At 55.0% G+C, this 24,306-nt stretch overlaps 1 protein-coding gene across 28 annotated transcripts in view; it reads right to left on the reverse strand.

Annotated features, from left to right (window-relative positions):
• Nucleotides 1–24,306, reverse strand: part of CACNA1G (calcium voltage-gated channel subunit alpha1 G) — a 68,261-nt gene that overhangs the window by 29,977 nt on the left and 13,978 nt on the right. For 20 of the 28 annotated variants that reach the window (XM_023732623.1, XM_023732627.1, XM_023732626.1 and 17 more), the window contains exons 8-14: nucleotides 21,742–22,525; nucleotides 18,658–19,034; nucleotides 5,480–5,631; nucleotides 4,480–4,665; nucleotides 4,249–4,363; nucleotides 3,983–4,138; nucleotides 1,091–1,159 (exon numbers count right to left, since the gene is read on the reverse strand). In XM_023732623.1, the coding sequence (XP_023588391.1) occupies nucleotides 1,091–1,159; nucleotides 3,983–4,138; nucleotides 4,249–4,363; nucleotides 4,480–4,665; nucleotides 5,480–5,631; nucleotides 18,658–19,034; nucleotides 21,742–22,525 (1,839 nt within the window). The remainder of the gene's footprint in view (nucleotides 1–1,090; nucleotides 1,160–3,982; nucleotides 4,139–4,248; nucleotides 4,364–4,479; nucleotides 4,666–5,479; nucleotides 5,632–18,657; nucleotides 19,035–21,741; nucleotides 22,526–24,306) is intronic. The other 8 variants (XM_023732631.1, XM_023732628.1, XM_023732621.1 and 5 more) reach the window with 1 other exon arrangement.

The following is a 24,306-nucleotide window of genomic DNA, read 5'->3' on the forward strand; positions in this document are numbered from 1 at the left end:
CTCTCCACGGCTCCCCTCTCCCAGGCCCCAGACCCGGGGCCCCTGGAAAGAAACTGAAAAGACCCCAGAGAGAGCGGCTCAGCCCAAGGATACCACTTTGGTCCCTTTGCTCTTCCTTCCATCTGCCCCAAGCCCCAGCCCCCTCCCCTGGCCCCATTTTTACCTTTCTCCCTGTCTGTGGGACAGATTTGTCTTCCTTCTTAGCAGGTCAGTAGGTTCCCCAGTAATTACACACTTCTTCTTAAGAAGTTATTAAAAAATACTTGATTGCTACTTTTGATAAGGACATAAATATTGCGTAATTGGCATCTCAGGGGATCCTTTTCATTAACTCAGTTTACATGCCTAACGAGGCCTTTAATTATCAAGTGGGATCTCCAAGGGGCTGCTCGGGATGCGCAGCACCATGGGGTCCCACTGGAATCCTGGCTTGGCCCCGAATTCTGGTGCCAGTGCAAGAAAGAGCAGGGCACAGGCTCAAAGTAGGGGTCAGAGGAGGATTGTGTCCTGATATACCTGCTTGGATCTCCTGGGTGGTTAAAAGCCCAGAGACTCAGAAGTAATTTAAAATTTTGGTACATTCTGGCAAGAGCCACACATCATCCCTACATCCTCCAGAGACTTGTCCTGAGCCAAGGCAGCCTGTGGTGTCTCCAACAGGGGCTTAGGGCAAGGGGCAGAGGGCAAAGGAAGGAGAGATGGTGAGCAGGTCTGCGGCCACCAGTCTTTACTTCACTGAGGCCTGATGTCTCAGACTCCTCCAGGACCCAGCATAGACACCACACACGCGGGGGCACCACACATACACACACAGGATTCTAAGTCCCTTCCTTTTCTGGCCGACCTACTGGTCTGTCAGGGGCAATAGTGCCCTTTGTGAGTGGATGGGCAGAAACAAGGAGGCCCCCCTTCCATGTCCTCAAGGCGGAAGGGACTTAAAATCGAAGCAAACCTCACAACACCAGTGACCACCATGGCTACTACAAGTTGCACAGCAGCTGAGCGTGGACGACGAGCACAGAAACACGGAGGCGGAGTGGAGGGGTCACGGGGCACAGGGGGGCATGCCGACTCGGGATTGCGTACCTACCCCCTGGGAGTCGACAGGCAGCTGAATACAGCTCAACTGTCCACTCGCATCTTCCCGTTTGCTGATTTCCTACAGGGAGAGGGGGAGGCAGGGGAGGGGCACTGTCATCGGCGCACAGATCTCAAACTTGGGCTTCGAAAGAAGATGTAAATGAGCAGGGGTGTAAACCCAACAGCAGGAAAATGAGAGAAATGGGAAGTGAGGAACCGAATGGGACGGCCTTCCAGAATTCAACCTCAGGCCCTCAGGCCAGAATGATTCTGGAGGGTGAGGGCAGAGGCCACAGAGATGGGGGACAGGGCAGGAATGAAGCCCCTCAGTGACCTGATCATAATAGCTGCCATGCTCCAAGGGCATGCCAAGCATGGCACCAACTGCTTCCCTAACGCTAGTTCACGTCCTCACAAGGTGGGAAGCAGGTGCCACCATCCGTCTTATAGGGGAGACACCTGAGGTTCAGAGAAGTTCAAGAAACTGCCCCAGGTCACACAGAGCAAGTAGTGGACCTGGGGTCTCCAGCCCAGGATACAGCTCACTGAGGCAATGGGCTTGGAAAATGGGCAGGAAAGGTGGGAGGGAAGAGTGGATGAAAGTTGGAGGCTGGGCAGGAACTGAAAATAGGCCTCATCACTTCTCATAGGCTCAGCCTACCTCCCTTCAAATCACAATTGATTGGACTGATCTGTTTGTTATGGGATGTGACAAGCAACACTGGGATGATGGCTATGATGTTGTTTAATATCAATTAACGGCCTCACACTGGGCCTGCTGCCTGTTCATTTAATTAAGTGTGTGCATGATCAATATACAGGGATTCAGGGCACTGCCCCCTGCAATCAGGAAATCAACAGCAGAGAAGGCCCCGCCCCTGCACCACCTCCTTCTACCTCTTGGCAGGGTGGCCGGCCCAGAAGAGGGGGCGTCCCTTGAGCCCTCCTGCTGGTAGAGGCCAACAAAATAGGGGCAGCCTCTTCCTTCAGTGAGGTGGGGTGTCTCATATGTGAAAAAAAAAAAAAAACCAGCCTCTCCTTTCAGACAATGGGGCCTCCCTCAGAACCAGGGCTTGGTCCCCTTGAAACTCCACATAGGAAGGGACAGATGCCGCTGGAGGTGACTATCCCTCCCACCCAGGCATGGTTGGCCCGCCACAGGCAGGTCAGAGGAGTAGCTGGTCCAGCCCCTCACATCAGGCCCTAGCCGATGCCTACCCCATAGAGAGGGAATTGATCCTGAAATCCTTTCTCCAGCCCACCCCACTGGAAGTGTTGTACCCCATGGCCCCATGCCCTGAGACCCCTGTCCCACAGCAACTTACACTTGGAAGGCTTAGGAGCATGTGGCTGCCTCTCAGGCTGGGGCAGCCCACATGCCCCCAGCAGAGCCAGAGTGACCAGGCCAGGCCAGACGGCCAGGCTGCTCTCCATTCCCACACACAGACTTGGCTGCTGCCTAGCAACCAGGGCCAGCTCAGCTGCACTCATTTTAACAAGGTGTTTTCTGGAAGGGCTGAGTGGTGAGGAGGGGGCTGTCTACACTGGATACCTCCAGGATGGCTGAGGACCACACTACCCTGGCTGAACAGCCAGTGAAGGGAGGGAATAGACTCAGGTAGATTTCCATTTCCCTCCACAGAGTTCCACAGGAATTTTTCTGAGGAAGACTTAGCCGTCAGGAGCTGTGGTTTGGAAGGGGCTGAAGGGCTCCCACCCCCACCTGAATTCTCCTCCCACTGGCAAAGGGCAGCGGCTTGAGTGGTGGGTCTCCACAGAAACCCTGGCTCTTACAGGAGCAGTGTGGCACCCCTTAACCTTCAGGCCCAGGAAACCCAAGTAAATGTCCCATCCCAGGGAGGGTGCCAACTTCCCTCCTCCCCACAGGAGGCCCAGCTATCACCAAACGCAGGCCCGTGACGCCCCCACAGGCTGTCCTCACAGTGGGAGGAAATGCGATAATGGATAACTACAGAATTAAAACAGAAGCGGGTGAAAGGATGGTGTGGGACAGACGTACCCGCACCCCACCAGCCCAGCCCGGCCCACGGGAACAGCCCTCCCTTGCAGGGCTGGGAAAGGAATCGGAAAATAGATTTTTGTTTTTCCACCTTGTGCCTGGTATTTATAGACCAGGCCGCAGCGGGAGTTTCCATCCGGGTCACCCAGAGAGAACTGGACCAAGAGCTTCTCCATGTCCAACCTGCAGTGTTTCTAGGTTGGGTCAACCTGCCCTGTGCGAGGCACTGGGGGGCTGGGGTGGGGCTGGGGGCTTGGGGGGAGGAGAGGCAGAGCTGGGGGGAGGGGTACAGTCCATCAGGCAGAGGCTGCACCTTGGCACGGCAAGGGCAGGATCAATGTAAATCAATATTAATTGATGACGCTGCCCGTGACGAAGGTGACGGAGCCTGGGCTGGAAATAGGACGCTCATCTCTGCCATGCCCGCAGCTAATTGGGCTCATTTCTCACCCCGGGCAGCTCAGCCCTGCCCGGGCCCTGGTAGCATCTTTATCAGCTCAGCCAGAGCGCAGATGCCTTGCACACAAGCCACCCCCACCCCTCGGCTCAGATGGGTCCCCTCCCATGTGCCAGAGAACACTCGTGCTCAAGAAGCCAGCTGCGCGGTGCACCCCAGACACTAATCTTGCCTGACTTTCTGGGGAAGGTAACCCTTGACCCAGAGACCCCAGATAACCACCCTGTCTCCCAAGTGATGAGGGGCTGTGTGAGACCTGGCGCCTCCCACCCCTAGTCCACCTGACTTAGTTCTAAGAGTGCTTCCTGCGAGACCTCACAGGCCACCTTGGCAGCAAAGGGGTCTCAAGTTAGGCAGCCGAATCCTCCTGGAATTAAGACTGTTTCGGGCAGGGTGAGGGTGGGCGGGGCAGGGGAGGGGGTTACCTCCGCCTGGAAGCCTTCCACCAGAATGGCGACCAGCAGGTTAAAGAGCACATAGTTGCCGAAGGTCATGAGGGCGATGAAGTAAAGGGCGGCCCAGGATGACGTGGAGGCCATCCCATTGTAGAGGACCTTGTTCCAGTCCTCCTGGGTCAGGATCTGTGTGAAAAGGTGCGGGCAGGGCCAGAGGACAAGAATCAGGGCCTGACCAGGGGCACCCCTCGCCAGCCTCCAGAGCAGCACCCCCTGCCCTGTTACCCTCTTTGCACCTGGAAGACTGTGACAATGGCCCAGAGGAGGGAGTCAAAATTCTTCCGGTCTGGCAGCGTGTCCCCATCCCTTTCAGATGCGAATTTGCAGCCGAAGAGATGCATGCCCAGGATGCTAAAGACACAGGGCCACAGGTGAGGGTCAGGGCGCCAGTGCTCCCTGCCCCGCAGGCCCTTCGGCCCCAAGCCTGGCCCATCTCCCAGCCAGCACAGGAGCTGCGCCGCCCTCACCTGAAGATGAAGATGAAGAGCATGAGCAGCATGCAGAAGGTGGCCACGTTGTCCATGGTCTTCATGAGCACCACGAGCTGCCGCTGCAGCGCCGGCAGGAAGCGCACCAGCTTCAGCACCCGCATCAGGCGGAAGGTCCGCAGCACCGACAGGCCGCCCCCCTGCTGGCCTACGATCTCCCACACGCTGTAAGGGGGCAGGGAGCCTGAGCCCACTGCCTCTGCATTCTGCCCTCCTCTTTGGGAGGACTCAGCAGCACCCGAGGGCTTGGACTGGCCTCTTTGTGTGAGAAAAGGGGGCCCACGTGGCCCTCTGGCCTCCAGGCAGGAGCCCCTGAGCTGTCAAGGATCTGAGCAACAGCCTAGCACACCCTACCCTCTGCTCCCGCCAGAGGTCACGTCCTGGCAACAGACACCCTCTCCCTAAACCCAGCCAATGCAACAGCATCAAGCTGTGGAATATTTGCTCTGTTCTCTTCTAATGAAATCTAAAGCCAATTCCAGACAGCAATAAAGCAGTTCTTTTGGCCCCAGGCCTGGGGGGACAGAGCAGCTTCCCAAGGTCTTGGAAACCCTAAAGCAAATTGCCGGCGTCTGAGATGGTTTCCAAGCACCTTGCAAGCAGGGACAGCTGGCTGCGCCTCATCCTGCCTCTGACTCCCCTCCAAAGCCAACTGCACTATCCTTACTAACCCCAGGCCAGGACAGGGTCGTGGGCAAAGAATAGGGGTGGGGAGAGGACACTAAAGAGGGGCCTGGCCAAAGGAGATGGGAGCCCAAGTTCCAGATGAGCAAGGTCGGGCCGAGGGAGAGGATGGAGTAAAGCATAGGGACACAGAGAGTTTCCTTCCCGCTAGGGGAGTGGCAGGTCCTGTGGGGTGGTGGGGCCTGACTCTAGACCCTTCCACCCCAGAGGCATAGGCTGCGTGGCTTCTCGCCCCAAGCCACCCCTGTTGGCATTCCTGAGCCTCAAGCGAGAGGCAGGGGCAGGGCAGTCCTACCTGATGACAACAATGACGCCATCAAAGATGTTGTAGGGATTCTTGATGTAGCCAAAGGGCCCATACACGAGCAGCTTCAGCAGCATCTCCAGGGCAAAGAGGCTGGTGAAGACGATGTTGCTGATTTCCAGTGCGTTGGTGAGCTCCTCGGGCTGGAGGGCAGGGGTGGGTGTGAAGCAGTCGCAGCTTGTACCTGAGACCCTCTACCCAATCCTCCCAAATATGGGTCCACAGGGATGGGGGGAGCAGAAACAGCAAGCTTGCGGGAGGGGGAGACTGTAGCTGATGTTCAGGCTTCTGTGGAGAACTGACCCCTAAAGGGTCAATGAGGCAATGCATGCACAGCAGCCACCCCAGGAAGTGGCCACGTGAAACATGTAGCCCCTTTCCCTTCCCCAGATCTGGGTTTCAGATTCTGGGGCCACAGGCTCCTTGGGGGCCTGTACTGTGGGTTCTGCCCTGCTTCCTGCTGGGAACTCTGAGACCCATCCTGGCCTGTGCCACCAGGCCAGCTCAGGGGGCCCCCGGCCAGCAGTGCAACGATCGCCAAGGTCTCACACGCATACCCCGCCCCTCAGCCACACACAAAGTCACATGTGTTCTACAATTACTCTGCGGACTTGGCAGCTTTCTCTTGGACAACTGTCGGCTCTGCTTGCTCCTTCCAGACACACGCACACAAACATGCACACACACACTGGCAGTCATGCACATGCTGACGGGCAGAAGGGCTACCCCAAGGAGGGTTGTCACAGAGGCTGAGGCACCTGGAGCCTCAGCATGAGACTGGGACCCCTGGGTCAATTCCTAGCCTATTTTATCAACTCACTGTGTGAACTTCAGCAAGATTCTCAACCTCTCTGGATCAAACATAAAACACTGGATGTAATGACTTTCATGCTCCTGTCAGGGAGCTGGGATTGGGACCAAGAACACATCCTAGAGAGGTCGTCAGAAGAACTAATGACAAACCCTGTCTCACCTGCTATTCCAGCTCACTCATCACCTCCCTCCCTCCCTCCTTCTTTCAATATTAAGTGCCTACTATATGCTGTTGGTTCGAGTCCGAATCCACCCAGGTGCCTCGGAAGAAAGTCCTGGCAATCTTCTTCTGAAAATCAACCACTGAAAACCCTCTGGAGCACAGTTCTACTCTGACACACATGAGGTCACCATGAGTCAGAATTGACTCAACGGCTTCTGGTTACCGTAAGCCTAGAGTTGGTCCCTGCGTGGTACAGTTTGTGCTTGATTACTAACAGAAAGGTTGGAAGTTTGAACCCACCCACAGTGCCGCAGAAGAAAGGCCTAGCAATCTGCTTCTGTAACGATTACAGCCAAGAAAACCCTATGGAGCAGTTCTACTCTGTACACATGGGGTCGCCATGAGACAGAATCAACTCGAGGGCAGCGGGTTACTGTACACCTAGCAACGCACCGGGTATTAAAGGAGTTACCAAAAAAAAAAAAAAGCCCACCATGCTCCCTGCCTCCCAGGAGCTCAGTGTCTAGCTGGAAACAAGTTGTACACACACAAAACAGCTGAATAACCACAAGAGGCCTTAAATGTCTCAGTGCCAGAATAAGTGATCCAGGCAGTAAATACAGGAGTTCAGGGGAGCGAAGGTGAGGGGTGAAGGCACTGGGAAAGGCTGGGAAAGGCCTAGGTGGGAGGCAGCACTTGAAACGAGCTCGGCAGGATGAGGAGGTGTCTCGCCCGGCAGAGGGAGGGGAAAGCATCACCCGTGGAGGAGAAGGCATGGGCAAAGGCTGGGCACAGGAATGAGCCTGGTCTGGGGAGAAGGGAGGGGTATTACCAGGCTGAGGGCTGGGGTACAGGGGGAAACACAGCTGGCTCAGTGGAACCGCTGCCCAAGGCCCATAGTAGGTGCTCAAGAAATTTGAGTTAAATAAATGACCCAATGAAGCCCTTGTTCCATCAGACAACTCCCCATTGTCCAGATGCCTCATCTGGCTAGCTTCCCAGATGGGTTGTCCAAGCATGGAGCCAGACCCTGGGTACGACCAAACGGATCCTAATGGTCCCCATCTGTGTAGCCAGCATGAGTGGGGAATGGGGAGAGCTGGAAGGAAGGTGCTTCTGACTAGCAGGTGAAGGGTATTTTGGAGCTCAGGATCAAAAGTTACTCAGAAGACGGTAAGATCCCAAAGGGTTCTTCCCCAAAGGCAGGCCCAGGGGGCAGGGCCAGAGCGGAAGCAGGGCCGAGAGCCAGCTGTCTAGAGGGAGAGAGTGGCTGTCGTGGGGGGCAGCGTAGCATGGAGTCCATTACTCCGTAGATTGGGAGCGAGGACAGGAAGGGACATCGCCATCTGACCTAGTTAATCAGGTCACATAGAGACGGGATCTTTAGTCCCTCCAGCGTGAGCACGGAGCAGCTGGGGAAGAAGGAGCCATAGTCAGCACCGAAAAAGCCCACTGAACGCACAGGGCTCAGACCCCCTCCCCACTAAAGTGGATGCCCCAAGTCCAGTCTGCTCCCAAAGTACTCCCACGTCTTGTCCACTGGGACATGGTGGCCAATGAGCCTGCCTCCCTGTCACCCTGCTGACTGCCCAGTTCTCCATCTTTGAGTTGGATGAAGATGACGAGCCCAGACCACATGGGTGCAGTCTCAGCCCTGGGGTCTCAGCCCACCGTGCACATCGCCTCGATCTGTCCACACATTTTACAGATGAGGAAAAGAGGTCAAAAGACGGTGCGTGACTGGTTCAAGGTCACAGAGCAGATGGAGCGAGGGAGTGGGACCCAGTTCCACATCACTCTGATTCCAACAATAATAACCAAGCCAGTTTTCAAGTAGATTCTGACTCATGACAACCTCAGGTGTGTCACAGTAGAACTGCTCTATAGGGTTTTCAAGGCTGTGACTGTTCGGAAGTAGATCGCCAAGCCTTTCTTCCAAGGTACCTCTGAGTGGGTTCGAACCTCCAACCTTTCAGTTAGTAGCCAAATGCTTAACCGTTGGTGCCACCCAGGGACTCCTCCAACAATAACAGACGGGCAGGATTCAAACTCAACCTCTGAGTGACCTTGAGGGGCCTGTGTACCTATACACATGGGTGAATTAAATACACAATGTGTCGTCTACGTGTACAAATAATTATATTTCAAATGAACATAGATGTGACGAATAAAGAACAAATTGATTTTAAAGCATAGTTGATGTTCATTTACAATGGGCTGATTGTATGGCATGTAAATCATGCTTCAAAAAAAAGCTGTCAAAAAATTTAAAAATTAATAAGACTTTTTTTTTTTTTTTTTTTTAAGTAGCTAAAACCACAGCAGCTTTTGGTCTCAATGCATTTGCTCCATCAGTGAATCCTAAAAGCACAACTACTGCTCTGAGTGTGGAGAGAGGTGGTTTTCATCATTTCCTGATGCTATCAACAGAGCTCTCAGCAGTCTGCACCCGATGACTCAGACACACAGACACACTCACTCCACTCACATGCACACCAAGCGAGAATCTCATCGTGAGGGATGGTGCACCCCCCACCTCTAGCCTGCACCCTCGGTCCTAGTTGAGGGTGAGTAGCTAGGAAACCCTATGGCGCAATTGTATTCTGTCGCACGGGGTAGCTATGAGTCAAAATCGACTCAACGGCACCCAACAAGCCTATTCTTTTCCAGGGCTTCGGTATCCCCTGTGTTCCACAGAAAAATGCCCTCCTCCCCCAGCTAGCCAGGTCTGTCCAAGCTACTAAATCAGAAGCTGGGAACATTCTGCAAACGCAGGCTGAGGACACAGAAACACAATCTTAGCAACACAGTTGCCCCGGGGACCGGAGCCGTGGTCACAGCCACTGCAGCAGCAAAAGAGTAATGGAGGGAGCCAACTTCTGCGGAGGACCCACCGCGGGCCTGCACAGGATTGAGCACCTTCCTCCCAGTGTTTCACTTCCTCCCTGCTCACAACCAAAGTCGAGGGAGGGATATGACTGTCTTAGACAGTCTGGAAAACTGAGACTCCAAGAGGTGCCATAACTTAATGGAGGTCATGTCACTCGCTTAGAAAGGTGCAGAGCCAGGTCTGTCTGTGCTTTCTGCTACATGTTTGCCTTCTGGATCCTCTCCACGCTGCTGCCCCCGGCCATACTCCAGACACATCCCACACAAAAAGGGTACAAGCCCAGTGAGCAGGGACCAGGGTACCTGCCTCCCCTCACTGGTGCTCCCTGCTGCCAGGAAGTCCCCACTAAGGTCTAGATGCACCCTCCCTCCTGTTCATAGACGTCAAGGCCCAGTGGAGGGGTCTCTGAGCTGAGGCTCCACTGGAGGCCCCAGACCTGTTTTCTGTGCAGATGCTAACTGCAGACCTTGTATCTCCCATCTACTAGCACCTCCCCGCACCCCCACTGCCACCTTGGAGCAACTGGGGTCCCAGATAGGCTGCTGAATACTCCCCAGCACCACCAGGACTCCCCTAAAACCCATAGCATCATATCAACTAACCCTTAAAGTGCCTACTGTGTGCAGAGCGCCGATGATTCAAAGGGAGGAGGTTTGAACCTCAGCGCACGAAGCCTGCCCACCTGTGTGACCTCTGACAAATCTCTCAACCTCTCTGATCTCCAGTGCCCTCTTCTATAAAACAGTGTAGCACCACCTCTGTGGTGAGGCTGTTCTGTAGAACAAAGGAGGTCAAGCCTGAGAAAATTCCAGCCCAAGGCCAAGCTCATGGGCTCTTTGAATGCTGATGGTGGAAGCTGAGGTGGATAGGCCTCACACGTGGCAGGACTGGTGCCTGCAAGGCTGCAGCTAAGCACCAAGCTGGGGGCCAAAGTCAAAGCCAGGAGAGGTCAGGGGGCCAGTGGGAAGGAGGGGGCAGGAAGGCACCCCACTGGGGACAGCAAGAGCAAAGGTACAGAGATAGGAATGTGCTAGGCATAGTCAGGGACCAAGAATCAACTGGTCTACCCAGATCAGAGAGTGGAAGGGGCCAGAGCGGGATGAGGCTGCAAGGTTGGCAGGGCCTGGGCGGAGTGGCCTTGATTCCAGTCCAAGACTCAGGCTGGGCCTGCCTCTGCCCATGATGCTGCCATTGAGGCTATTGGGGGAGGGAAGAGATGTGCAAAGCTGTGTGTTAAGATTAATCTGGCTGCAGTGGTGGCAGTGTGCGGATGGCTTGGAGGGGAGAGACGGAGATCAATTAGGGAGCACTGCAGCGGTCCAGGCAGGAGCCCTGGGAGCCAGCTCTAGAGACAGTGATGTGCCTTTCTCAGAGAAGGCATGAGCGGGCGGACGAGCCAGGCCCAAGCTGAGCAGAAGCTTGTACAAGTCGCCACAGCCCTGCCCAAACCTCACACCCACCCTCTTGACCACTGTCATCTCCTTGGCTCCTACCTGCTCCCCAGTTCTGACTCCTTGGCTCACCTCACCCCTGCTTTTGACTGTCCAGCCTGCTGTTCCCCATTCACCCAGGAGAGGGGGTTAGTCAGCCACAGTGATATGCTGGGGGTCACTGGGTCAGTGAGAGGGGAGTCTTCAAGGAGGCAGGGGAAGTCAGAGGACACCATGGTGGTGGGAGGTTTCCAGGAAATCCTACAGGTCTCATATAGATCATGGGCTTGTTCTTCACCATGCTCTGGCAACTCCCCAGCTTGAACTTGGCCTCTCTGAGCACAACCCCTCCAGCACCTTCATGCCCATGCCCACGGGGCCCGCAGGTAGGCCTCATGTGCTGCAGAGCCTCCTAACCTGGGCCAGTGCCCAGGGCTGGATTTAGCCCCCTCCCCACAATCTCTCCCAGCTCCCCTGAAGCCACCTCAAGTAAACACACAAGCCAAGTAGGCACCAGGCACCTACAGTGCTCTCGCAGCTTCGAGACAGCCACCCCAAAGTCCCTGCTACCTAAATTCTGGAGCTATGGCTCCTGTCCCTCACCCACTTAGACCACCTGTCATCCTGGAGCCCACGGTGGCCCATTCAAAGCTGCTCTCAGGACGAGGATCTCAGGGGACTCCTGCGAGGCCCAGCCCCACAGCCCAGGTAAGTCTCCACCTCCTCCACTTTGTCTGCCACTGCTCCTGAACTGCTGAGCGTTGCTAGAGTCACGAACATGTGCTGACTGGACAGGCGAGTCCCTGCTGGGTGGCCTCTGCCAGTCCCAAGCTGCTCTGTGCCTTTATTCACAGCCCTTTCTTCCTCCCTTGTTGGTCTCCAGGTCTCCAGCTCCCTCCCTGAGGAACTGCCTTCAGCCTCCTCCCCAACTTGGCCCCCATCCCCACTCCCCAGCCTGACCTTGGCTTCACTTTTCCCTTTTGGCTTCCTTACTCTGCCTCCAACAGCTGTTTGTCCTATTCACCTCTCCTCCTCTTCTCAAACGGGGCCTGCACCTCCTCCACCTGCACTGGGATCTCAACAACCCCCTCCCCGCCCCCGCGGCCCTGGGCCTGTTCCATTAGCCATGAGTATCCATTACTTCTCCAATCTCCTAACCCTCTGTCCAGAAGAGAAACCTGCTTCGTGAATCCAGGCCCATTCACCCCTGAGTCCCAGACCCCACCACTCCATCTCTTCCAGCCTTTCTCTTAGTGGATCCCTCCCCTGCCTCTGAGCCTGGTACTAGCCCTCCTGCCAAGGCCTCCCCACCTCCTGGCCCCCTTCCTAGGGCTCCTCTCCTGGCTTCCCTCTCTCCCCTCCATCAGACATTCCTCAGAGTTCAGTCTGAGCTCACTCCTTCCCCTTCACTCCCGCCCTCTGCCATTTTGCCCCCTCCAACCTTTCCAGCTGCCATCGGGGGTGTAGGCAACACTGAACAGTCTCCTTCCCAGCCCCTGGCCCTTTGTCCAGAGAGCCAATGCCTGCCTGATAGACTTCCGGGCTGGCCCCCAACCATCTCAGACTTAGCACGTCACCTCCTTCCTCCGCCTTCCCGTCAGTCATCCTCAGGATTCTGTCTGGGGACTTTGGGGTCATCTAGGATTCACCAGCCCTCCCAGGCAGCAGGTGCCAGGCCCTCAGGCCCTGCCACTGGAATTACTGTCCCACCTGCCCCCTCCTTCTGATTGCCACAGCCTGGGTTGGGGGCTTCACTACCTCTGATCTGGACAACAGAAATAGCCTCAGCCCCTCCCCCACTCCAGCCTGCCCTGACTGGCAGCTCCAGCTTCCTTTAACGCTGCTGTACTCACATCACCCCCTGCTCAAACACCTGAGGTGGGGCACCATGAGGGTCCCCCAGCACATCCCACGCCACCCTGTGCATGCCCAGGCCAGGCTGCTGGAGTTCTTCTTCCACTGAGACCTTTCTGCTCCTAATTCCAGCTGCCACAACCCCACTTATCCTTTGAGGCCCATCTCAAAAGCCACTTCCTTCAGGAAGCCCTTTCAAATCCCTCCATCATGTGTGAGCATCTCTCCTTTGTCCCCCCGGAGCCTCCTCTATGGCATTTGGGGCTCCCCCTGGCACTTCTGGCTCTGCCCCTGTCCTCTCCCCCATCTTATCCTAGCACGCTGTGCACAGGAAGTGCTTCACATGTGTTTGTTGAATTGGGGGAGCCTGGAGCCAGGGCATGCCTGGAAGAATGGGAGCACCCCCTTAGCTGGACATATCCCAACAGCTCCCTCTCCCTGTGGGGATTATTTGGAAGTCTGGGGCCAGGTCAGTGAAAAGGGTCATCGGTCCCCGAAGCCCTGCTTGGCCCTGGCCCCAGCTCCCCAGCAGGACTTCTCTGCCTGGAGGCCAAGGACTCCTGTGGGTCCCAAGGGATAGGCCGGGGGTGGGGTGTCCATCAACTTTTGCCCTCAAAGACCACATTTTGGGTGTCTATGCATGTATGAAAGGATCCCTAGTGGCACAATGGTGAAGCGCTTGGCTGCTAACCAAAAGGTTGGCGGTTTGAACCCACCCAGTGGCTCCTCAGGAGAAAGACCTGGCGATCTGCTCCCGTAAAGATCATAGCCTAGAAAACCCTATGAGGCCGTTCTGCTCTGTCACATGGGGTCGCCATGAATCAGAATTGACGGCACACAGCAGTAACATGCACGTGTGAGAGGGACCCTAGCTTTCAGCGGAATCCGAAAGCAGTCTGTGACTCCCCTGGAAAGGTAAGACCACATCTGTATTCATTCCTGCCCCACCCCCAGCTTCCTCTCCTGGAACAGGCAATCTCACTCACTTATAAATAGAAACCCTCTCTGGAGTGACAAGATGGGCCCGGAGTCTGAGCAATGAGCAGAAGCATCACCTGCCCTGTCCTCCTTCTGCCTCGGACCCTCCCTCTCTTTCCCCCTCCGCAGTCCACCAGATCACTGGGCTGCATGTCCCCACCCCTCCCCACATGCCCTCTTCTAGAATATGAGCTTAGCACCTGACCCCAGTGACCTAGAGTCAGGAAGGGGTGATTAGGAAGCTCAAGCGTCCCCAAGACCCCATCCCAGCGCTTGCCCCTCCTCCCGTCAGGGGCCCCACCCCAGTGCAGACCCAGGCAGGAGACAGGTTCAGGAGACAACTTCTTTTCTGAGCTCCAACAGCCTACTGGACATGGGCCTGGAGTGTCCCATAGGTACCACGTATGCAGCAAGTCCCCCAGTCCAAATCTGCTCAACCCCCACTGCTCCCGCCCCAGGCAGAAACATGGGCATCATGCTTGCCACCTTCTGCTCCGCAAATACCCAGTTGGTGTGAGTTCTTCAGATTCAGGCCCCTGCCAGCTCTCCCCAACTCTCTCCTCTCCATCTCCAAGGACCAGGACGCATTTAGAGCTGCCTGGACCACTACAGCAGCCTCCACGTTGGCCTCCTCCCCACATGTCTTCCAGACAACTTTTGATACAACACAGAACCAAAAAAATCAAACTCATTGCCATTGAGTGGATTCTGACTCATAGTGACCCTATAGGACAGAGTGGAACTACCTCATAGGGTTTCCAAGGATTCGAACTGCCAACCTTTTTGTTAGCAGCCTGAGCTCTTAACCACTGCACCACCAGGGCTCCTCACCTGGGTTATATCTCTGACCTGCTTAAAGCCTTTGTTGGGAACCTACCACCTTCAGGAGAAAACCCAGACTCCTTCCTCTGCCTCTCAGGACCAGGCCCTTTGTTTTTATTCCCAACCTCGTCTCTTGTCATGGCCCATCCCAGTCCCCACTCAGTGACCGCTCATTCTGAACTCCTTACAAATCTCCTAAATTGGTGTCCAGTGTCTCTGGCCCTCCCCTATGCTGTACCTCTGGGAATGCCCTGCCTTCCACCTTCACTGGCACAGCTCAGAGGTCACCTCCTCCATGGAGCTCTCTCTGAATCCTTTCCCCAGTCTGAGTCATGTGCTCCTCCTCCTTGCACCCCTCTCGGAACACATCCACATCAAGTAAATGTGGCTGTTTACTTGGTGACCTCTCTGAGAGAAAGGCTGGGGCCTCGTGCCCAGTGGCATGCTGGAGCCGACTTGCGCCAGCTCAGCGGAGCCTACTGTGCACATCTCTTCTCAACCCCATGTTCAGTTACAGCATGTTGGCAGCTTAAAATTGGCCATGGTGACAGCATTTTCACCATGGAAATTGGCAAAAACTACAAATCAGGGCTTTTTTTTGTTTTGTTTTGTTTTGTTTTGTTTTGAGGGCTGGCTGTTAAACATTTGGAGTCCCTGGGTAGTGCAAATGGTTAATGCGATCGGCTAATAACTGAAAGGTTGGAGGTTCGAATCTAGCCAGAGGTGTCTTGGAAGAAAGGCCTGGCAATCTACTTCCAAAAAATCAGCCACTGAAAACCCTTTGGAGCAACATTCTACTCTGACATGCATGGGGTTGTCATAGATTCAATGGCAACTGGTTTGTTAAATATTTACCAGCGTACCACTGCTTAGGCCCAACTCTAGTGTACCAGGATATGTGTGTTTCACGGATGGATGGATGGATGGATTCACAAAAACATCTGGGCTCCATATACTGCCCCCTAGTGGACAGGGCACACACACATATATGCTCATTCCCCATCAGATCACACTACCTTGAATCATATTCTTGCTCCCTCCCCAGTGTTCTGTGTCCTTGTCCTCACCAGTCCCCATGGGCAAACCAGTCCTGCCAGTTCTCTACCAGCCGGGTTAAGGGGTAGGGGGAAGCAGGAAAGTAGGGTTAGCATGAGACCAGTCTTGTGTAGGTGGGGCATGACAAAATGGGTGATTCCTCAGTCAAGAGGTTGGTAGAGACGGGCAGGAGGGGCATCATTGTCCCTGCAGGAAAACTGAATGGCAGGCAAGGTGGGTGACCGTGGGAGAGGACAGGGCCTGGGGAGGGCAGCTGTGATGGGCCAGGAAGAGGGCTGGGGCTCTTGCTCCAGGAAAGCATCAGCAACATGTTCTCCTGCGCCGCCCCCCCAATCTGATCGATACCAGGATCGATGGACACAATCGCCTCATTAAGGGCATCACGGGGAAACCATGAGCCTCCGGCTCCACGCGCCTGTCAGCATTTGCTGACACTCTGGATTGCTGTCTCTCTCAGCTCTCTTCCTCAACGTGGCTCCACCTCTCTCTTTCCATCTAGAAGCCTCCATCTGAGATCTCCCTATCCCTGCTCTGTCTCTGTCCACGGGTGCATTGGGGTCTCAGTCTCTGTCTTCATCTCCCTCTCTGTACCTCTCTGCCTCTCTGTCTCCTCCCCCCTGTATCTCCATTTCTTCCTCTGGGTCTCTGTCTCCCCCTGTCTTTATGTCTATCCCCCTCCATCCAGGTCTCCAACAACCCCTCTGTGTCTGCACCCCCTTCTCTGGGTCTCTGTCTCCCCCATCTCTGTATCTGTCTCTCCTGCTGTGTTTCCTTCCATATCTCTGTCTCCCCCTCTGTGTCTCCGTCTCTCGGCCCCCGCCTCTCCTTGCTCCCAGCACCCACCCCCACCCCCCAGCCTGCTTAGGCTCCGGGGCCCAGATGGTGGGACGTTCACGCCGCAGTGCCTGCAAGCACAAGGCCATAGCTGCTTCTGGGACTTCCCACCCCCAGCCCATGAGCCCGCCAGCCGCAGTCAGTCATCTGCCCTGCCTGCTGGGGACTCGCAGTCACCCCAATGGGCCCCTCAGCAACAAGATATGGGGACAAACTCCTGCCTGGAGCAGAGTCTGTGCCACCGCTGAGAAGGGACTCCCTGCTGCTGAGGGGGCAGGGGAACCTGGGCAAGGAGATGCTGCAGGCACCCCTGACTGATCGCTTTTACTGCCTCTCCAATGGGTGTCCTTCTTAACGTCTAACTGAAAGCCCTCTTATTGTGGCTTCATCTGCCTTCAGTCTGTGTGACTCAGCTTCTTCTGAGTGCAGTCAAAGTCTCCACCACCAGCATCCGGCTGGGCAGAGATTACTGGGCACACCCGCAAGGGGGGAGCTGAGGAGGTGCCCCCTCCCAGGGAAGGACTATCTGACTATGGCCAGAACTGGGGTGAGGAAAGGGAAGTTGAAGTTCAGGCTGAGAAGCCACGGAGGGCCAAGGTTAGAGGCCATCACCACCTGGGTCCCCAGAGCAGAGAAAGCTGCCCCCACCCTTCCCCACCAGCCTGGCAGAACAGAGCACCTCTCCCCAGGAGGCTGGCAGAGCGCCCCACACAGCCTAGACACAACACGCCCACCGCCATGCCAGGCACTCCCACCTGCTGCCACCGCAACCAGTGTCCCGACCACCCCCCAGCGTTGCCTGGATAGGGAGGGAACCGGGCACAGCCAGCTGTCGGGGGAAAGGGAGCTGAGGCAAAAGGAAGGATTGCCAAGTGTGATGTGATGGGGGGATGCTGGGGCGGGGGGCACTTGGTCGGACATGGCAGTGCGGGGTAGGAGCTGAGAGGTCACAACATTGCAGGTGCAGAGGTCAGCGGGGCTGGGGGTAGGGGCTTCAGATCCCCTGAAAAGTGAGTACCTCGCTGTCTGCTTCAGCTTCTGCTTGGACCTACACTCCCCAGCTCAGACTGGAGCCTCTGGTCTTGGGTCCACAAAGCCCGCCCCCCATCACGCTGCCCCACAACTCTGATCCCCCCCACACCCCTGATCCCACATCATGGAGGTGGGGAAGGGGTGACGCATAGCTTCAACTCCTTACCAGGAAAGGTCAGGTTCTGGTGGCTCAGTGCCCTCCCCATTGCCAGGACAGAAGAGCAAAGCAGGGCTTGTGAATGGTGGCACCTTCCCGCCAGCCCCGCTCTTTTCCCAAGAATCAGCCAAGGTGGGTGACCTGGGAGGCCACACTGGGGAGGAGGGCTGACTTCTGGAAGGAACCCTGTGGGGGACTCAGCAAACCAGGTTGTGAGATCAAGGGGGCCAGGCCACTGTGGTGCCTACTCTGACCCCCACTGAGGGTGCAGCCCTGGGGTGTGTGTGGCGGGGGGCAGGTAGCAGTCAGCGCACCCCAGGCCATCCTCTGTCTGCACAGCACCGAGAGCTGAGAGCGAGGACAGCCTCCTCCCCCTCAGCCTAGATCCCATTGCTCGCAGCCATCGGCCCCACAAAACGAGCCTGCTCCTTCTTCCACATGACAGCCCCTCAGATATTTGAAGACAGCTTGCCTGTCCCCGCTGAGCCTCCTCTTCTCCTGACTAAACATCCCGGTTCTTAGAACGATTCCTCAAATGTGATGGTTTCAAGTCCCCTCACCATGCTGGGCACTCTCATCCAACAAGCACAGTGCCAGCTCACAGCAGGACTCCCAGAACACAGGCCAGTGCCAGACCGCCTCTTTCCCCGACTCCACAAACCTCCACAGACCTCCGCTCCAACCAAGCACAGGCACCAATCTGTCTCTCCTCACCCCTACCCACACGGCCCCCTCCGCCTCCAGGCAATCGCACCCTACATACTGAGTCAGGTAAATACTAAGGGATTCAGCACTGGGCTTGGGGATCCCCAACACCTCCTCTCTACTACGTCTTCTCCAAAGGCCCAAATCTCTTCCAGCAACTTGTCCCACCAGAGAATCTCTGCCCACATGCTGGTGCTCAGCACTTGTCCACATCCTTCCAAGCCCATCTCCTTCAAGAAGCCTTTGCGGATAGAACACACCCGGCTCAGTCCTGCCTCTGCTCTGGCATCTTGCATAAGTCCCCATGCATTGCTCCATCCCTCTTCTCCTCCTCTTTGCCACGAAGAGTAGCAGAATGGACAATGGAGAGGAAGGAGTCCCCAGTCCCAGGGTCAAAGGGGCTGGCAGTAATCCTGCCCTTGCCTGTGGCCCTACCTGCTCGTGGTATTCGATGCCCATGCTGAGTGTGTTGACCAGAATAGCAATCATGATTCCCCTACCAAAGTACTTGCTGTCCACAATCTTCCGGAAGGTGTCACAGATCAGCCTCCAGAAGGCCAGTACAGAGCTGGGCTCTGCATCCCGCCCCAGGCTCCGTCGCCGCTGGCTGTGGGGGTCCCGGAGGTCACTGAGCTGGGCGTCTTGCGTGAACTCATAAACTGCCTCACTGTCTGAGTCGGGCACTTCATGGTCAGCGAGCTCCACCTCCCCTGCCCCTGCCCGGACACAGTAGGGGCAGCTGTCTGGGCCACAGGCTCCTCTGTCTGCCTTCAAGCAGGGGCTGGAGATCTTGCAAGAGCTTTGGCAGGCACCTGGGACAGGAGGTTAGAGGTTAAAGGTGACAGGATTTCTCACCTGGGCAGCCCTGCCCTTACAACATGTATGAAATGAGTGGGGCGGGGGGTTGGGATTATTCCAGTGATGGAGTACTAAGCAGGGAGGGGCCAGATTGCTGAATGCCCTGCAATGTGGACAGTCTTGAACGAGAAAATGCCCCCATATGCAAACAGCACCCCATTGACAGTCACTGATGGGATGTCCTAGGGCTCAGGCAGAGAGGTGACCCCAATGTCTTCTGAGGTCCTTGGCCTCCTCTGTGTCCTAAGAGTCCCCAGTAAGAAGCCTCAAACTTAGTCCCTGCATCAACACTGAGCATCATTTACCAAGGGATTTTTTTAAGACACACTCTCACACATGCACACACATCTACATGACATACATGCACCAGATGTGTGTGCATACATGTGCACATGTACACTAGAACACATGCACATATGCCACACACGTGCACACACATATGCACACATGCATTTATAATTTGCATATCACGTGTGCACACCCAGTGTGTGCATGCACTCACACATATAACACACGTGCACATACAATTTGCATACCACATACGTACACATCAAATATGTGCATGCACACACATGTACACCACACACATGCACATACTGGACACATGCTGTACACACACAAGGCACACACACCAACATACCATTTGTACACTACATACGTGCACACACAAATGCAAAAGTCAAACGTGTGTGCTCAGACACATGCACACATACCAGATATGTGCACACACATGCAAGCATACACACACCAAACAAGTACACTACACGTGTGTACACACACACGTGCACATACACACACGAGGCACAGGTAAACACATGACCATACATACACACATGAATGTCAGACATACACACGTGTGTGTACACAGAAACCAGATGTGCATGCAGGCACACACAGTAGCCTATCCCAAGACATCTGTGTCCCTTTAAATCCAGTTTTGGTCATAGTATTTGAGAGCTGAAAGGAACCTCAGAGACCACCCAGGTAAAGCACTTACTGAAGGCACCAGGCCAGGACCTGACTCACAGTAGGTAGGCACTTGACAAATGTTCCTCTCTGACTGGTCTGCACAGAGGAGGGGTCAGCAAGCACCACTGATAATAATGATGGCCCCAGCCTCACCTTTTACAAGGGAGGAACCTAACACGTGTGTGCGTGTGACTGGCTCACATCCCTTGGTAGATAGTGGAAGGGCTGGCACGGCACCCTTCACACTGAGTCTCTCAATGGAACTTCCTGCCAACACTCCCACATGACATCCCCACAAAGATCGCACTGCGCCCTATGTGCCTGTCCTTCCTGCAGCAGAGGCCTGGACGGTGACTACAGTGAGTATATTTGTTGGGAAAGGACCTACCACCCCTATTAGACTGGGAACCAGCCACTGGCAGTGAGCCTCTCACTCCCCACTGGGGGTTCCACTCATCAGACCAGCAGCCCCCGAGGACTTGCTGCTTAGGGCTGGGTCTCCCTGTAGGGAAGGGATGAAACTCACATTTATAAGGGCTCCTTTTGTGGAGAGCCTGGCACTGGGCACACCATTCCCCTCTGAGCCTCAACACAAGCGGTATTAAGTGTGGGCCTTCACGTTGGAGGCCCCGAGTCCAAATCCCAGCTCCACCTCTCACCAGTAGCATGACCTCGGGCAAGTCACACAATCTCTCTAAGCCTCCTTTTTCTCGTGGGTAAAAAGAGGTTGCCAAGAAAGCTCACTGCCTAAGCTGTCAACTGGATTCAGTGGGATTTGCCTGTAAAGCATGTGACAAGCACGTACTTATCCGTCAACGACTGTTAGATATTACAAACAGTGCAGAGCAGAGCACATAGTAGGTACTCATGACATGATGTTGTTGTTAGGTGCCATTGAGTCGACTTGACTCATAGTGACCCCATGTGACAGAGTAGAACTGCCCCATAAGGTTTTCTTGGCTGTAATACTTACAGGAGCAGATGGCCAGGTCTTTCTCCTCTGGAGCCACTACATGGATTCGAAATGACTTTCGATTAGCAGCTGAATGCTTAACTGTTGTGCCAGTAGGGCTCCTTCATGATATGATATTTATTATTATTATTAAAAACAAAAACCAAACCTGTTGCCGTCGAGTCGTTTCCAACTCCTAGCGACCCTCTGGGACAGAGTAGAACTGCCCCATAGAGTTTCCAAGGCTGTAATCTTTACAGAAGCAGACTGCCACACCTTTCTCTTGCAAAGCAGCTGGTGGGTTCGAACCACCAACCTTTTGGTTAACAGCCGAGTGCTTAACCACTGTGCCAACAGTGCTTCTTATTATCAATAATAATAATTTTTAAAAAACCAACCTGTTGCCGTCAAGTCGATTCCAACTCATAGTGACCCTATAGGACTGAGTAGAACTGCCCCATAGAGTTTCCAAGGAGAAGCTGGTAGATTTGAACTGCCGACCTTTCGGTTAACCGCCAAGCTCTTAACCACTGCGCTCCTGTTCTTGTTCCCATTTTAACAGATGAGAAAATTAGGGCTCAAGAATGCGATGTCACTTGTTGACGGTCTCGAAGCCATGAGTGACAAACTGGGGATGGGAGCCCTGGTCCCGCTGACTCCAGACCCTGAGTCCTCCCTAGCACAGCACCAGGCCCCCAGGCAAGGACCATCCAACACATGCCCCTGCCCTGAGTTCTCACCTGTGCTCTGTGGCTCTAGAAGCTTGTGCATGGAGCTGTAGGGCCCGGGCGGGATGTTGAGGCTGGTGAGGGTCGGGGGCCCGGAGGCGGAAGCCACCTCGACAAGTGCCTTCTCCTTCAGCAGCTCTGGTGGAGAGCTCGGGTGCACAGTGGGATACACCTTCCCGCTGCCCACAGTCCTGCCTGATGCCTCAGATGGTGACCTGGGAGGGGGCGCTTGGCAGCGGACTGGCTCCAGGTGACAGTCGGCGTGGTAGAAGCTGTGCACAGACTCTGCGCCCCCCGGAGGGCCCCCAGAGAGGGCAGGTGTTGAGGGTGGTGGCAGCATGAGCCGGCGGGACCGGTTGGCTTCCCTGTCCTGGATCTCCGGGCTGGACCGGGGGGCCCTCAGCGTCCCATTGCCCAGGTGGTAGTGGTGGTGATGGTGGTGGTGATGGTGCACAAGGTGGTGGACAGACGGGCGGCGGTGGGAGCGAGAGCAGCTGGCGCTGGGCTGGGACTCCTGGCCCCCGCGGGCCACTGGGCTGCTTAGCAGCCCCGCCCGCACTCCCGCTGCCCGGGAGACCTGGGCCAGCCTGCGGGCGGCTTTTCGGAGGATGTACGCCAGATACTTGAGCAGCTCCTCATAGCAGCTTCCTGGCTCTGAGAAGCTGGCCAGGGTGCTGGCGTTGGACAGGAAGCGCACCCGCTGCTCCCGCATCAGCTGGCTTTCCCGCTGCTTGGTCTCTGAGAACTGTGTGGCAATCACCACCAGGCACAGGTTGATCATGAAGAAGGAGCCCACCTGTTGGGGTGGGGACAGGAAGAGGAGATGTCCTGAAGAAAAGCGAACCCCAATGCCAGCTGCCACATATTGAGCACTTTCTATGGGCCAGGCAATGAGCTTAATTATTTCCCAAGCATTATCTGATTTTACCCTTATGACAGCCTCAGGGGTTATATTATATCTCAGGGGCCACTATTATAATCTCCATCTGGCCAACGAGAAAACTGTGGCTCAGGAGGCTGAGGCATTTGCCCAAGATCACTCAGCTAATGCACAGCCAAGCTAAGACGTGAATCAAGCACTACGTTAATTCCAAGGTATGGCTATTGATCATGATGCTCTCCTACAAGAATATACTCAAACTCCCTGTCCCTAAATACACCCATCCCTGGAGGCTCTCTGAGCTCCCCTTCCCAATTCCCATTAGGAGTAGGAATGCTGTGGAAATGAATGCCATGTTGGGGACATGGGGTCTTCAGGTTGGATTGAGCCCTTGAGATCTGGAAAAACATCATTCACAAGACTCCTGCTTCTAGTCCCAATTCTAACTGCGCCACCTTGGGTTTGACCCTTACCCCCTCAGAATCCTCACCTGACCATGGGGGCCATTGGCCATAGGTACATCCCTTTTCCCTGTGCCCCTTCCCTCCCCCAGCCAGGGGAGGGGCTTACATACTAGCCAAGCTGGGGCTCTGACTTGCACACACCTCCCCATCCCCATCCCCATCTCCATGCCTCAGCTTCCACAGGGCTCTGAGGTGGTCATTGCTTGGACAACAACTCAGAATGTAGGAAATGAATATTTATGGTGACAAAGCAGAATTTTTTTCTAGATCGTGTCCTAGTAATTATGATAATTAGCTTCATTAGTGTGATTCCAGAGAGCTGTTTGGAAAGATTTTCAGGGGGTGGGTGGGAGTGTGGAAACTAGGCCCCTTACCTCCCTGTCTACTCCCCTCTCCATCCCCTCCCCTCCCCCAAGCCCAGGGAGAGCAGCAGAGTGAGAAACTACTGCTTCCCTGAGCACTGGCCTCACCCCTTGAGGTGTTGGTTGGGGTGGGGACAAGCCTCCAGCCAGGCTTGTCCCAAGCCTGGCCACTCTTCGGAACCAGGGAAAGTTTTGGGTACAGGGGTGGCCTGGAGGACTTGCTCTTTCTCAGGTCCTACGCTTTGTCACTTTAGTTGCCTCCACCAGGAGCTGCCTCATTCTGTCCCCACCTCTCTCTGGAGTCTGTTCTAGGTTCTGAGAAGACCTCAGTCTCTTTCACTCAATATCTGTCCCTCTGTCTGGCTCAGCTATTGACGTCTTGGTGACATGGAAAAGAAACCGGACTTGGAGTTAGTAGCCTGGCATTGAATTGTCAGCTCCAGCCACTTACTTGCTATGTGATCTTGGCCTAGTGACCAAACTCTCTGAGGCTCATAGTAGTCATTTATGAGATGGGGACCACAATCCCCACACCCTACGCCTCACGGGGGGACTATGAGGGTTATATGGGCAGCAGATGTTACAGCACCCGGGCAGCAGTACACCCAGGCTTGCCCAATGACGTTAATTGACAGCATATGCAAAGCACATAGTGGGGTCAGATACATAGGAAATGTCAGTTTCCTCAGGACGGTAGTGAGAATCAAATGCACTAGTACATAAAAAGTGCTTAGAAATGTTTTGTTGTGTATATCTCACTATAAAAAAAGTGCTTGGAGCAGGGGCTGGTGCGTAGTAAGTGCTCAATAAATAGTAGCTACAAATGGTAGCAATTACATTATTAACTATGAATGGGAGTGATTAAAACTAT

Source organism: Trichechus manatus, unplaced genomic scaffold (assembly GCF_000243295.1).
Source record: "Trichechus manatus latirostris isolate Lorelei unplaced genomic scaffold, TriManLat1.0 scaffold00054, whole genome shotgun sequence".
Taxonomy (NCBI): Eukaryota; Metazoa; Chordata; class Mammalia; order Sirenia; family Trichechidae; genus Trichechus; species Trichechus manatus.